This window comes from Vulpes lagopus, chromosome 19 (genome assembly GCF_018345385.1).
Source record: "Vulpes lagopus strain Blue_001 chromosome 19, ASM1834538v1, whole genome shotgun sequence".
In the NCBI taxonomy this organism is placed as follows: Eukaryota; Metazoa; Chordata; class Mammalia; order Carnivora; family Canidae; genus Vulpes; species Vulpes lagopus.
In genome coordinates this window covers 50,626,508-50,642,575 of record NC_054842.1, presented here as the reverse complement: position 1 = coordinate 50,642,575, position 16,068 = coordinate 50,626,508, and the positions used below count along the sequence as shown (strand labels likewise).

The 16,068-nt window shown below is 45.7% G+C and overlaps 1 protein-coding gene across 3 annotated transcripts in view; it reads right to left on the bottom strand.

Moving 5' to 3' along the window:
• KCNAB1 (potassium voltage-gated channel subfamily A regulatory beta subunit 1) overlaps positions 1 to 16,068 on the bottom strand; it is a 340,450-nt gene that overhangs the window by 236,942 nt on the left and 87,440 nt on the right. Inside the window, exons 1-2 of one of the 3 annotated variants that reach the window (XM_041734025.1) lie at positions 855 to 1,437; positions 346 to 709 (exon numbers count right to left, since the gene is read on the bottom strand). The exons of 1 other annotated variant lie outside the window; for it this stretch is intronic. In XM_041734025.1, coding sequence (XP_041589959.1) covers positions 346 to 566 — 221 coding nt within the window. In that variant the 5' untranslated portion in view covers positions 567 to 709; positions 855 to 1,437. Of the gene's footprint in view, positions 1 to 345; positions 710 to 854; positions 1,438 to 16,068 lie in introns of those variants that run through there. One more of the 3 variants, XM_041734026.1, reaches the window with a different exon arrangement.

The following is a 16,068-nucleotide window of genomic DNA, read 5'->3' as shown; positions in this document are numbered from 1 at the left end:
TGGGGAAGCGGAGCCTGTGGCACGACAGGGGGCCAACACCTTTGCTTTTGGAAAAACTGCCTGATCTCCCGAGCTCTTGCAGCAGCTGCGTTAGTCCGCGCGGACTGGCAGCGGCAGCCCAGGTGCTCCGGGCAGGTGCGTCCCTAAAGATGCCAGCTCCGCACAGCACAGCCCCCGGGGCCCCCAGCTAACCAGTAGTTTGGAGACACCCGAGGATCCTAAGTCATCCCCCCCCACTCCCCAGGGTGGGCATGGGGGGTCGGCCACTTTGGGGGACCCCGCGAACTGCCCCCACCGCACCTGCGCAGACCCAGAAGCCCCGGCGGCGGGGGCCCCGCATCCTACCTATATTTCATGCCAGTCTGCTTCGCGGTGGACTCCTTGAGAGAAATGTGATGCTGGGGGGTGAAGGTGCCCAGGCTGCGCGCGATGATCGCGACCGTGCGGAACTTGGCCCGCGCGGCGTTCACCACATTGGGGGCGGCGGAGCTCTGCTTGCTCAGAAGTCGGTCCTCCCCATTCCGGCTCTTGAGGTTGTGCTCTGTGCAGGCTATGGAGACTTGCATCGCTCCCCCGGGCGCGCACGGCCCCGCGCAGCAGCCCGGCCGGGACGCAGGCGGTCACGCGAGGTGGAGCGGCCGCGGGGTCCGCGCTGCCCTCGGCGGGGGAGGGGGGGGTGCGCCGTCGGTCCTCCGGGCTCACCTGGGAGCTGGGGCAGGGTGGGGGGATGCACCGTGGGTCCTCCAGGCTCACCTGGGAGCTGGGACAGGGTGGGGGGATGCACCGTGGGTCCTCGGGCTCACCTGGGAGCTGGGACAGGGTGGGGGGATGCACCGTGGGTCCTCGGGGCTCACCTGGGAGCTGGGCGCCGGGATGGAGGGGGATGCACCGTCGGTCCTCGGGGCTCACCTGGGAGCTGGGCGCCGGGAGCAGGGACAGGGTTGGGGGATGCACCGTCGGTGCGCGGGGCTCACCTGGGCGCTGGGATGCGGGGATGCACCGTCTGTCCCCGGGGCTCACCCGGGAGCTGGGCGCTGGGACAGGGCGGGGGGATGCACCGTCGGCGCGCGGGGCTCACCTGGGAGCTGGGCGCCGGGACGCGGAGGGAGGGAGCGGCCGGGCGCGAAGTTGGCGGCGCAGCAGCCGGAGCGCGGAGCGGGCTCGCCGAGCTCCGGGGCCGCCCGCCCGCCCGCCCGAGCGGCCAGATCCCCGCGGCGCCGAGCCTCCCGCAGCCGCCCGCAGCCGCCCGCAGCCGCGCCGCCGCCGCCGAGTGCGCGCAGCCCCGCCAGCGCCGGTGCGCCGGGTCCGGGCGCGGGCTCGCTCCGGGCGGGGGCTCCCAGGCGCGCGGGCTGGCGGCAGGACGCGGCTCCCTCGGGCCACGGCCGGGCGCTCCGCGGACACGCAGCTCCGCTCCCGCCGCCCCCGCCGCTCCGCTCCCGCCGCTCCCGCCGCCGCCGCCGCCGCAGGCTGGTCCCCGGGGACCGCGCCCCGCCCCCACCCCCCCCCCCCCCCCCCCCCCGCGCCCGGCTCCGCTCCTCGCTCCTCGCGGGGGAGCCCGGGCTGCACGCAGGGCGCCGAGCGCGCGGGCAGCGGCCACTCCCCGCCCCAACCCCCCCCCAGGCGCTCGCTGCCGGACTCCGCTCGGACCCGCACCGAATCCTGCTGCAGCTCCGCCGCGGGAGCCGGGGGGCGGGGAGGGGAGGGGAGCTGCTGCCCCAGAACGCGCGGGGGCACCGCACGTGCATGCGCGGGCCGGGCTGCCCCGACCCCTGCTGGAGACGCGGGTCCGCCTGAGCCCCGCCCGGGTCACGGCCCCTGCATAACCCCGGGCGAGGTCGTGGCCCCTGCACACCTGCTCCCTGATGGGGGCGGGGCGGGACCACCCGTGCTTGCGCGGGCCGGGCTGCCCCGACCCCTGCTGGAGACCCGCCTGAGCCCAGCCGAAGTCACGGCCCCTGCATAACCCCGGCCGAGGTCGTGGCCCCTGCACACCTGCTCCCTGATGGGGGCGGGGCGGGACCACCAGTGCATGCGCGGGCCGGATGCCCTGACCCCTGCTGGAGACCCGCCTGAGCCCAGCCGAAGTCATGGCCCCTGCACACCTGCTCCCTGATGGGGGTGGGGGGGGGACCACCGTGCATGCCCGGGCCAGGCTGCCCCGACCCCTGCTGGAGACCCGCCTGAGCCCCAGCCGAAGTCATGGCTCCTGCACACCCCCGGCCGAGGTCGTGGCCCCTGCACACCTGCTCCCTGGGGGCGGGAGTGGGGGGCTTGAAGCATCCACAGGGCCACAGTACAGGCCCGCGGGACTCAAGCCCACTAACTCGCTGGAAGATCCACCCCGGACCTCAGAGGACCGAGGAGTGGGCCGGGGGCAGCAAGTTGGCACCAGCCAGAAGGGGCCACCCTGGGTGAGCAGCAGGTCCCCACTGGTACCCGGAAGGTCCAGGCCAGCCGGCGATGCCCAAACGCTGTCCCCTCCCTGGTCACCAGTGAGGAGCGAAACCTCCTCCTTGACTTTGAATCCACGGGAGGCAGACACATCTCGTGGGGCAGCGTCAGGTGCCAAGGAGCTGCTCCATAAATGGGGCTGAACAAAACTAAGCAGCCATCGGCCGATAATTTACCTATTTGAAATTCAGGGAAGGTAGACCCATTCTATAGATATGCCTAATAGAATCGTGGCTTCTGCAAAGTCAGTTTTTTAAAGATTTTTACTTATTTATTCATGATAGAGGCAGAAAGAGAAGCAGGCGCCATGCAGGGAGCCTGACGCAGGGCTCAATCCCTGGACCCCAGGATCACACCCCCGGCCAAAGGCAGGTGCCAAACCGCTGAGCCAACCAGGGATCCCCCAAAGTCAGTTTTCTAAGCGTGGTTCCCAACAGACATTGCTGTCCAGCAAAAAGGAACAGTGTTTAAATCAACAGTATCTGTGAGCACCACCTCTCTACTGGGCAATAGAGACATGGGGGAGAGGAAGCATGGTCCCTCCCCGTCAAGGAATTGGCAATCTGTGTGGGAAGGACAAAGTCTTAAAAGGGCTAATTAACAAGTCATGGGTGCATCAGTGTTCAGATGAGTGGTACAGACGCTAAATATGCTAGAGTTAAGCAGGGGAGTAATTCCAGAAGGCTACAGAAAGTTCTTTGATTCATTCCCCACATTTCTACTGAGTCTCTATTGGACAGCAGACTCTGCTTGCTGCTGGGGCCCAAAGACGGCTTAGAGGCTGGACCTCAAGGAGCTCACGGAAGCCTGGGCAGCCCTCAGAGAAGTGGGACTTTGCCGGGGTGGAAAGGGAGGTGAACCTGATGAACAGGAGAGGAGGGAGGTGGTCTTCCCAGGGGTTGGCAAGTGTGGGGAGAACACATGTTCTGGCTGTGTCTGTGTGCTTTAAGGAGAGAGGAAAAAAGAAAAAAAAAAAAAAAGCAGGTCTGACCACTTCTTCCCAGCTAAATTAAGTTATAGGAATGAAAATTTTAAGTAGAATATGTGCTTATTTTGGATTCTACTCCAGAGATGAATCTCAACATTTTATAACCCGCAGATAAGGTTTAAATCACATTGTGGAAGCTCGTCCTTTATTCTTCGTGACCTTCCCGCTCCTTACTTTAGAAAGTGAGCATACTACCTACTGTTCAGTGGTGGAGAAATAACCTTAGGTTGGGGTGAGGGTTGTGCAAAGGGACAGTTGATGTCTTCTTTTTACCCTTGGCTCCCAGGAGGGAGTTCTTGAAGATAGCTGCGTTCCCTGGAATAAATAACAGTGGGCAGAGAGGAAGCACATCATTAGAACCTTTATGTTTTCACACTAAGCTGGCTCATCGGAGATGATCAATGTGAATCAAGAGGAGAGTCAAAATGAGAAGAGGAAGAAGTGGGAGGAATCCAAAGGAACAGCTCAGAAAAAGAGGAAACTAAAGCAGCCTGGGAGGCAAGGCAGAGCGTGGTGATCACCACAGGCCCAGAGGGGTCAGGAGTTTCCTTGGGCCCTGGCTGTGGGGGAGGACGTGTGGGGGAGAAGCTGGCTGAGGCCTGACGTAAGTAAGCGGCCTCCCGATTTCCAAGGGAGGGGTGGTGTGGGGGGTGCAGGAGATCTGCACGCGGCTAGCCAAGACGGCTTTCGGGTTTCCCTGAAAGCATAACCAAAACCAGGTCGGGGAGGAGGTTATCAGAACAAAGCAGGCTATGCGAGCGCCTCCGAGTCACCTTTCCATCCCCCCAGGACCAAGCAGAGCCTTATATAGAGCAGGCCCTCACTGTATGAATAATTGAGAGGGAGATGGGAAGCAGAGGAGAGAAGGAGGCAGGAAGGGAGGTATATGGGAAGATGCCAAATTCTTGGATAAACTTGATTCCTTAAAAAGAAAAAAGAAAATCCTGCACGTTCTAGTTTCACACAGCCTGCTTACTTAAAGGGAGCCAATAATTGCCCCACATTCACATCGGCACCTCTTGTGTATTGAGGAGCATCCGCCTTTAGTCTGCCTCAAAGAGAATCAAAGAATGGAGACCAGAGGATCCCTTGCAGCGCAAGCCTCTTTCTTGCTGCCCGCAGTGTGCCTCTTCAGATCCGATACCACGTAGGCTTTGACAGCCACCAGCAGCTGGGTGACTTACCCAGCTGTCCTCACCCTGCCCAGCATTAATGGAGCAGTAGGTCTCAGGAGTCTGGGAATTAGATAATGGCTGGCTGGGAGAACGCTCATTCCTAATAAATTAGTGCTAACAGGCCACATGCTGATTGCGGTAGGAAATGACATGGGAATCCTGTTATTGTCATACAATAGGATTTTGGAACAGTTATTTCAGATTCAAATAAGACCCACAGATGATACAATCATAGATGTAGCTATAGATGCAGATACAGAGGCTATGGATTAAAATGGGTCCACCTCCCCCCCCCATTCATATGTTGAAGTCCTAATTTGAAGTGCCTCAGCAGGTGATGGTATAGGAGACAGTGTTTAGGGAAGTAACTGAGGTAAAATGAGGTTATTCAGGCAGGCCCTAATCCAATGTGACTGGTGTTTCTGTGAGAAGAGGCTATTAGGACACTGATACACATGGAGGGAAGATCCTGTGAAGATACAGGGAGAAGACAGCTTCTACGGGCCAACGAGAGAAACTGACCCTGCTCACACCCTGACCTTGGATTTCTGGTCTCCAGAATGACAATAGAAATTTCTTTGGTTTCAGCCCCTCATCTATGGTATTTTGTTATGGCAGCCCTCACAAACCAGTACAAGTATATTGCTTTTTTTTTTATTTTAAATACTTATATTACTGGTCAAGAGAATATTGGAATGCTCTAGAGAAGATGCTCCTAAAAGCCATTATTAGACCACAGCGATATTATTGCGCTACTCTATACAACCTGAGCCAACGATGTAAGTGTACTGCAAAGAAGAGCTCTAAATATAACTCCTATTTGTTCCATTCCACAAAGTTGTAAAAGCCTCTACAAGGCAACCCTTGATACAAGAAGTGATGGTTTAAGACATTTCTAGTACTTCCCCCGCCCTTTTTTTAAGAAGATTTGAGAGAGTGGGGTGCCTGCGTGCAGGGGGAGGGACAGAGGAAGAGGGAGAGGGAGAGTGCAAATCCCAATCCCGAGGAGACCCTGCTGAGCGCAGAGCCATGCAGAGCTGGATCCCACGACCCTGAGATCATGCCCCGGGCTGAAATCAAGAGTCAGTCACCCAACCAAGTGAGCCACCCAGGTGCCCTTCCCTTATTAACACTCTCCTTATTCTGCCAATTTTCCCTTTCAAGGGCTTGCTTTACAGGGGCTCGTGTAACCAGCAACATTAGATGTGTCATGGGGTGGTGGCAAGAGACCTGTACCAGCAGACAAAGGCCTGGGCTCCAAACCCAGCTCTGTCGCTCTGCCTGTGACCTCGGGGGTCATCCTAATACTCCGCACCACTGTTCTCTCCTCATCTGACATAGGAGAGGGCTCCACAGATTCAGCAGGAAGCTTTTGCGGAGAGCTGTGGAGGTTACAGGATCACGGAGAGCCAAATTAATCGCTTACTCTGCAGTTTCCCCTGGATCTCAGCTGGTCTCGATTTATTACCTGATACTTGGAATTCTTTGGCATTAACGTCAAAGGGTCATTGAGTCGTGGCGACAGAGCCGCTTAGAGGCGGACTGCAGGCTACTGAACTTGTCCCCTGTCTTCTCAGGCTCATCATAGAGTCTTCCGCTAACATGGAAGGACTCTAGAGTGTGGGGTCAGCGGGAGCGGGGTGTGAACCCCAGCCCTGCCGTCCTCTTCCTCCCTTCGCCCACGAGCAGGATGCTCCACCTCCCTGCACCTTGGCGTCCTCACACAAAATGGTGCAAGAATAGGCCTCTCTGGATGCATGTAGGAATTACAAGCAATCGTACTGGGCCTACAGTAGGCACTTGGTAACTGCTAAGCATCCATCTCCATTTGTCAAAGGCAGGGCTGTTAGAAGTCCTTAATCTCTCAAACAGGCTCTACCAGGGGACCCCAGCAATTACTACCACCAGTAAGATGTAGACCATACTTCCTATATCCTAGGAGCTCTCAACATTCGGCATGCACGGACTCAATCTGCACATAATCCCATGGGGAGTAAAAGGTTTTCAACACCGTTCTAGAGAGGAGGAAACGAGACACAGAAGTTAAATAACTTGCCCAAGGTGACACAGGCAGGAAGCCACAGAGCCGGGGTCTATTCGGGGTCGTCCCCCTCCACAGACTTGGTTCTCAACCACTGTGTGTACTGCTCCTCATGCAAGAACATCCTTGTGAGGGGCTTTACCCAGTGCTATTTTATGAATATCCTTTTTTAAAAGCCTTATTCTTATTAAGAGGGGGAAATTTCAGCATTAGAAGTCTAAAACTTTCAGAACAATTAAATCATCCACCCTTGGTAGCTGTGGGGTAGTCCTTCCAACAACCTTTTAAAATATTTCATAATGCTTTATGCTCATTGCTCAAGAAAACATTTTTTTCCCCAATAACCTGGCACATTTCTGATTAACTGGCTTTCTTACAAGTCAAGTCAAAACAAATGCTTTTTGCTGAGTCCACTTAGAATTTATGATTTCTATGCCATTGGAAACTGGAGCCAGTGGAGGCCAGGAAACATTCAATTATGCAGCCAGGCAAAACTGGATTCATTCGAAACAGAAAAGAATCTGCTACTATATGAAGAATTTTAAACATGCAAGTGTACAGATGGCAAGCCCCTTTATGTGCCTATTATTTGTGCTTACAAGAGAAATTGTTAGGATGAGAGTCTGCTATTTATCAGAAATTCTTAACATCTGGGTTTGGAGAACAATTTATTATGTTCTGACAAATTGAACCAGCCATGAAAGTAACAATGGGCCTACATTTGCGTGGGCACAGGTTTTAGAATAACGGGGAAAGTAAAATTGAGAGGCCAAATTGGAAATACTCAAGGCTCTGCTGAATAGAAGAAACTTCCAGGTATACACCTTTCTTCCCTGGGAGAAAGTTTCACCAGAGAACCCCCACTAAGAAACTGAGGACAAAATACAAATTTTCTCACACCACTGGCCACATGTCCAAACAGAAAACATAAATAAGGACAGTTAAGCTATTCAATTAACACTTGAACTATACCCATAGCCACTGATAAAATATTTCCTTAATTAGAAACTTGTGACATATCAGATGTACCAGCAAGATCTCCATATTTATCTATCATCCTGTGTTCAAGGCAAGCTGCCACAGTGCTATAGGAAGCAGAAAATGGAAAAATAGGAGATTTACAACTCAAATTATTTTGTTCAGGCCTCTTCATGGTAGGTAAATTCTCATAAGCTTGCCTAGAACCTGGACATAAAGCTGGGGGAAACAGGGACACGTGGTCAGTTTATTTTGCAAATGCCATTAATTCCTCCTCAATTAGTAGCCATTAGTGTGATTTCTGCTGTTGCCTTATAATAAAACAAGCTGGTCAGAAATATTTGTCAATTTAAGATATCATTAATCCTAAGGCATTATTACTTTGCATCCCACTAAAATAAAAATTATGGTCAATTGTTATGAAACAATACTTTTTTTTTAATCACTTAAAGTTATCGAAAGAGACATTTTAGACTTAGTTGAGCTTTTGTGCCCAAAACTTCACTCTTGTACATGCATGAAAGGGAAAATAGAAAAGAAGTTGGTTAAGGTATTCCTCAAACACGTTCACAACCAGAATTTGATGTTCCTGGATAGTTTACTCAGTCATCAATCTCCACATCTTTCTACATAGTCATCCTTCGCGTTGGTAATGTGGCCATTTTTTAAAAACATGCTCACTAGACTCTGAATAGCCAAAGCAATCTTAATAATGCTGATAGTATTATAATCCCAGATTTTAAGATATGCTACAAAGCTATAATAATCAAGACAGTATGGTACTAGCACACAAAAAAAATAGACACAAAGGTCAATGGAGGATGTGGAGAAAATGAAACCCTCATGCACTGTCGGTTGGAATATAAATTGGTGCAGCCACTGTGGAAAACAGTATGGGGATTTTTCTCAGAAAGATTACAAATAGAATTACCATATGATTCAGTAATTCTACTATTTATCCCCCAAAAATAAAAACATGAATTTGAAAAGATACATGTACCACAGTGTTTACCGCAGCACTATTTATGATACCAAAATAGTGGAAGTGGCCCAAATGTCCATCAACTGATGAATGGATAAAGAAAAGGTAGTATACGTATACAGCAGAGTATTACCAAGCCATAAAAAAGAATGAAATCTTGCCATTTGTAACATGGGTGGACCTAGAAGATATATCACCAAGTGAAATAAGTCAGAGAAAGACAAATTCATGATTTCACTTCTATATGGAATTTAAGAAACCAAAAAAAAAAAAAAAAAGAACAAAAAAAGATTAGCAAAAAAAAAAAAAATACAGAGAACTAGCAGATGTCAGAGGGAAGACAGGTGAAATAAAGGGGAATTAGAGTATACCAGTCTTGATGAGCACTAAGAAATGAATAGAACTGTTGAATCATTACCTTGTACATCTGAAGCTAATAAGACTGTATATTAATTATACCTGAATTTAAAAAAAAATCACATACTCATGGTCTCAGGAAAAAAAAAATCCCAAATTTATTGATACCCACTCTGAAAGTTGTGAGGCATATTTACAGGCATTGACAGCCACATCAGGACGGTCACCTAGGCAGCAGCTATAGGAAGTTAAGTCACAATTTCACTAAAGGAAACATGTATGTTTCAGAGAATTGATGAACTATAAGGATTCCTAAGATATGTATTTTAAACTCTCATTTCATGGCCATTTAAATCTACAATATCCTAGAAGGAAGGAAGGAAAGAAGGAAGGGAAAATTTCTTTCAGCACCTACTGTGTTCCAGGCGTTGTGTCAAAGACTTGTATATCCACCATCTCATTCCAGAGGAAAGGGAGAAAAGAATCCACTTTCATCAAACATTTAAATTACTTGGTCTCTCAACCACGTGTTCTACAGATGGAGCTACAGAATCATTCATCTTCACCCTTATAAAACTAAACGTGAATCAGACTCCAGAAGGGCTTTCCACATAAGGTCACCCATGCCTGGTAGGGCTGAGAAAAGGAAGCAACCTGAGGGTCCTTTCTAGAAGTACATGAATGGGCTAAAATTCCCGGGTTTCAGTTCAAATGTGTTGGTCTTTGTAGGGTGAGAAAAGCTATTGTCATTGTCATTCTACCTCATAACTGATGCATCTTGATAAAAGATGTAGTTCTCCCTTCTTTGTTCTATTCATTTTCAAAGAGGTGGTGTTGTGAAAGAGCAGGTCTTAGATCCTATGAGATTCCGTCTAAGTCCTTCCTTTTGATAGATCACAGAAAGTTAATGTAGGCGACTCCTTAGGCTTTCATCACATTTAAAATAAAACTCCTCTGGGGGAGATAGAGTACAGAGTGAGAGCTGGAGCCTTCTATCAAGTACTGTATTGTCTGAAGTTTTTATAATGCACATATATTACTCTTGCAAAAAATACATATTTTTGAATTTTTTCTATCACAACCTTATCACAAATTCATCTAAGAGGAAAGAGGGATACATGGAAGCATGAAGGAAAAAGTCACATTAATCCAGACTTCTAATTTTTAACATTAAGTATCTGTCATTATTTATCCATTTTTAACATTAATATCTGTCAGTATTTGGTTTGCACATTTTTATTTTTCACGTGTAGTTCTGTGGTTGTATTAATGTTGCTGCTGTCATTTTATGTAATTGAATACTTTTTGAAGTATGTGTCAAAAGACAGTGTTTGTTCCTTTGTTTTTCATTTTCATACATCATCTACCCTTAGGTCATTTATTTGTCACCACCTGCATTGATCACCATGTCAATAGGCATCTTCTATTGTCCAGTTGGTAAGTTTTCTACCCTGACGGAGCGAAGAGGTGAAGCCCTCAGCCCCTTCCCATAGGGTTCCCACCTGCCTGGGGCGTGTGCAGGCACTCCTTGATGGCTAGCTGCTTACAGGTCAGAGTGAGTGATCTAGCTGATAGAGACTCTAGAGGAAGACCTCACTGGAGGTCCAGGCAGTTCAAGAGACTATGGTAATGTCAGAAAAGATTTGGGCATTAAGGAGAGAAAAGAACCCAAGCAAGGAAAGAAAGTGGGTGAGGGAGGCTCATGGGCAGATACATTTTTTTTTTTAAGCAAAGATGGGGATGTTGAGGGACCACTTAGGGAACAATGAGCAAAGCACTCTGAATGGAACCTGATTTAAAAAGGGGATTTATGTAAGAAATGACGCAAAAACCAATATACATAGATCAACTAGAGTTGATTCCAGGACAGCCTGGAATAAAAGTCTGGTGAAGACTCTCTGCTCAGGGCATTCACAGGGAGGTTGAAGACAGAACATTCATTAAGGGTTCAGGTCTGGGGACAGGTGGGTGAACAGTATTTTTGGAAGATCCCTCTGGAAACCAATAGGGTGGGCCAGTAGGAGACTGCTAGAATCAGCAAGCTATAAGGTAAAACTTGCTGACAGAAGAATTGTACTTCTCACTGCCAGTTCTAACAGAAAGACTGGGAAAGGGTTCACAGTGCACTGTGTTCTCAAAAAAAAAAAAAAAAACAGTTTACAAAATATGTACAGCAGGAGACTATTTTGACAGAAGCAAAAATTATCTGCCTCTGCAGAGAAACCAAAGGATATATTCAAATGTAGTTGGTATACTGGGTATATTTGAGATACTCAAGTATTATCAGTAGTCTCCTATGGATGGTGGAAGTATTAATTTTTATTTCCTTAATTTTGATAGATTTCCTGCTATAGGTATATAGTACTTTCATATTAGGGAGCAAAAAGAAAAGGGATATTCAGAGAAAAAGAAATGATGCTTGAAGCAATCAGGGGCCTATAGGTATACTTATGGGTGAAAGACCAAGACTTTATTTCACAGCACTCAGTACGGAGATAAAACAAACTGAGTCGGTTTAGTGCCATTTAACAAACAAGTATCCAGGATGTGACCATTAAGCTATGCTAACTGATGTGGAAAATAACTTATCAAATCAAATCACTGTTTTGCTATAGATTTGATATGGATTCCTGCTGGGGAAGCAGGCAAGAAGTGGTTTGATCCCTTAAGACCATAGTTATTAGACATTAAAGGAATTTTTGATAATAGTGGCTGAATTATACCAAGCTAAGCCTGGTTGACCCTCCCCCGGAGTTGGCCTCTACTAAAGGGAAGGGAACCTATGTTGGTTCATAGTTAATCAAATTAATGGGAGCTGAGCCCCTTAGGGAAAAAGGGCACGTCTCAATCTCTCAGACAGCCGTGCAGACAGGTGCTTTATTAATTTCCATTGGCTGAATAAATGAATTTATACCAAGCTCTGGGATAATGCCAGAATTGAGTGGAAATATGCTATAAAGTAGTCCAATCACTATGCTGAAATTTCTGAGCTCTAATTGTAGTTTTTCCCCAGTATTCTGCGTTTACCCTTTGCTCCATCCACTTGTTTTTGAAATAGTTCTATGGTGATGAAATGAGAGAAGGAAGGAATAATGCAATATGGTATTTCTGTATAGATGTTAGGAAATGTTGGCAAAGGAATAGGAATGAGGAGGGGACTGAGAAAAAAGAATTTTAGCCAAAATCAAATGTAGGGAAGGATTTGAAGAGACACATAAGGCTTGAGCATAATCTAACTGAATTCCACAGGAGGTGGTTGGTCAGTTTTGGGAAAAGAGCAGGGTCTTGGTTTCCTAGGGCGATGGTCACCAATTATCACAAACTAAGTGACTTAAAACAACAGAAATGTATTCTCTGGAGGCCAGAAGTCTGAAATCAAGGTGTGAGTAGGGCTATGCTCCCTACAAAGGCTCTAGGGGACAAATTGGTCCTTGCCCCTTTCAGCTTCTGGTGGCTCACCAGCATTCCTCATGACTTCAGCTCTCCAATTTCTTATTCCACCTTCAAATGGTCTTCTCCGTATATCGGTCTTCTCAGGTCTCTTATAAGGACACTTGTCACTGGACTTCAGACCTACTTAAGTTGATTTCATCCACAATCTTTAACTTTATTACATGTGCAAAGATACTTTTTCCAAATAAGGTCCCATTCACAGGTTTCAGGGATTAAGATATAAATGTATTTTGGGGGACTACCATTCAACTGACCAGTGTCAGTTTGAAGAAAGCATTTGTTAAATGGGAGGGAGTGGAGAAAAGATGGAGAAAAGGGCAGCAGGACTACACTTGTTTTCTGTCCTGACAAGAGAGTAAAACTCAAGATACAACAAAACCACCCACGACTATATGGAGATGAAAACTCACTCGAGTACAGGTTTGAGAGCTCCCATTTGAGAGTGGTTTCTTTGACAGGGTGAAAACAAAGAGAAAGGAGAAGAATCTTCATAGGTCAAATACGAGCAGGTGGCCCTTCCCATGCCCTACAGTAGCTCTTTGCCCAGAGTCAACAGTACTAGATTAGGTACAGAGATCGCGCATGAAAGAATCCACATAAAGGTATCATCAGTAACCACACTCCATAAGAACGGATCCCTCCACTAAACCAGGGCTTCTCTGGAAGAAGCATTAGCCCAGGGAGGAGAGAGAATGGTACATGGACTACTTGGGAGGTAGAAATAGCAAAGACACAGTATAACAGAAGCTATGAGGCATGCAAGCTACGGAGGAAATGGCAACCAGTTATGGTTTTATCAATGCTTTATTATTTTTACCGTTTTCCTGATCAAGAGTACCCTCAAGTTATTTTAATGGATGCCTTTCTTTTTAGTAAAAGCTTGAACTATCATGTCAGGAGAGGTAGGTGTTAGATTCTAGTAGTCACAGGATCATGTGGCACAGGACTAGAGCAGCTCAAATCGAGTTCCAGACTCAGTAGGAGAATAGAAGATTTGAGTCATGGGCCTTACGATGTTGAGGAGCAGAGAAGGATATTAAATCTAAAAAGACTAAGTACTTCTCATTATAAAAAGCAGCTTGGAATCCAGATTATTGAAGGCAGTAGTCAAGGGATCAATTCTACAGAATGGTCACTGAGGTCAAAGTGGACCAGTCCCTAAAATGAAGGTAATTCTAAAAAGTATTAAACTAAAGCATTCTTTATTACCCATAAATCAAAAATTTAACTTATTACAAATGAAGATTTATGAGAAAAGTACTTTGGTTTAATATTAAAAGATATTAATACTGTATAAGTCAGTTTTAACACTATGTTGAGATTTTTAAAAAATGTATTTGTGTACATAGTAGTACATATAGTACTAGCATATAGTATATAGTATTAGATATATGTACCTGTATGTGTATAAATATACAGTAGCACAAAGGATGGGGGAATGAATGGAACATGGAACTATACTGGAGCAAGATTTCTATGTTTTAACAGAATTAAGCTCATTTTATTTTGAAGTAGATTGTGGTAAGTATATATTATAATCATTAGAGAAAACAAAGTTTCTCAAATCAACAAAAGGAGTAAAAATGTTTAACAGAAAAGAAAGTAATCAAAAGCTGATTCAAACTAGTAAATTTAGCATGGTCACAGAATATAAGATCAATATACAAAAATCAATTGTATTTTTAAACTAGTGATGAAAAAAATCTAAAATTAGTTAAACTTACAAAATAATAAAATACTTAGAAATAAGTTCAAGAAGTGTGAATCTTATAAGCTAAATATTACAGAGTATTACTAGGAAATTAAAGAAGTTCTAAATAACATTAATGGTTACCTATTGGAATGTTAATATTGTTGAGATGGCAATTCTCTCCAAATTGATTTAGAAATTCAATGTGTTCCCTATCAAAATTCAGAATTTTATAAAAACTTGACAAGCTGATGCTAAAATTTATATGGAAATGCAATAAATAGCCAAAATAATTTTGAAGAACAGCTATATTATAAGACTTACACTATAGGATTTCAAAACTTATTACAGAAAGCTAGATCAACGAAGAGAGTGTGTTATTGGCAAAGGATAGGCATATAGATTAATGGATGAGAACTGAGACTTCAGAAATAAGTCCTTAGATTTGTCTTCAGTTGGTTTTCAATGACACCTCAATTGGGAAATAAGGGTTTTCAAAAAAAAAATGTCGCTATTACAATTGGCTATCCTCATGCAGAAAACAGACTACACCCTTATACCCTGCGCGTGCACGCGCACACACACAACTGAAAATTGATCATAGACTTAAATTTAAGAGTTAAGACTAAGCCGTCAAGAAAACATAGGAGAAACTTTTATTAACTTGGGTTTGGAAAAGATAGGACACCAAAAGTGCAATCCATAGAAGAAAAACAGTAAGTTGGACTTCCTAAAAAAAAAAAGCCATTTCACTTAATAACAGATAATTACAAGTCAGACTAGTTTTAAAATTCTGCAAATGACCTACACATGGTAAAGAAATTGTATCCAGAATAAAGACTAAACTAAAAAATAAAGATTTTGATATTTGACTAATGAAGTATGATAGATATGTGAATGGGTAACAAGCACAGAGTTCAACCTCACTAGTCATTAAGGAAATACACAACACACTGCAATGAGGTCCTCATGCACACATTTTAAACTCACGTTTAAAAATGCTATCTTTTAAATGTTTAACCAAGAGTTGGTGATATGTGGAGAAACTGGAACTGAAACCCTCATATGTTGCTGGTGATAATGTTAAATTTTCCACTATGGAAAATGATTTGATAGTTTCTTAAAAAGTTAAGCACAAATTTACCATATGACCAAGGAATTCCACTTTTAGGTATGAAAACATATGCCTATGAAAGTCATGTACATGAATGTTCATAACCACGTTATTCATGACAATCAAACCCAGACACTTGCCCAAATGTCCAAATGTCAAGTGGATAAAGAGTGTTAATTTATACACTTCTATTCAGTAATTAAAAGAATGAACTACTGATACATGAACATGACTCATCCTCAAAAACATTACACTAAGAAGCTAGACAAAAAGGCTGTAAATTTACACAATTTTATGCTTAGGACAGGTCTACAAAGGCACATTTCTAGAGATAAAACAGACCAGAGGTTACCTGCATCTGGGCGTGAGGACAGGATCTAACTACAAATAGGCACAAGGAAGTTTTTTTGATGTTATAGGAATGTTCTAAAACTGAATTTGGGCTATTATTGTACAATTCTAGAAATTTACTAAGATCATTGAGTTATGTATTTACTTTGGGTGAATATTACAGTATATAAATTATACCTGACAAATCTGTTAAGAAAAAAAAAACCCAAGTGCCATGCCACGATGTAAAATAAGTACAACACCAGTGGTTTAAAACAAAACCACGACTTTTCTGAGAGAGTTGTTAATCACCGAGTTCCCTTTCCAATCAAAAGATTAGGGGTCAGAATGTAGAATTTATTATAAGTTATAGCAGACAGAGATCAGAGGTCTGGAAATTCTGAGACTTACAGCAAAACAGGATCAGAAAGAACAAGGAGTTTAGTGGCTGTGGAGTTCTCTAGAAGAGTTGGCCTCATCCATCACGGGGCTGACATACCAGAATCTCT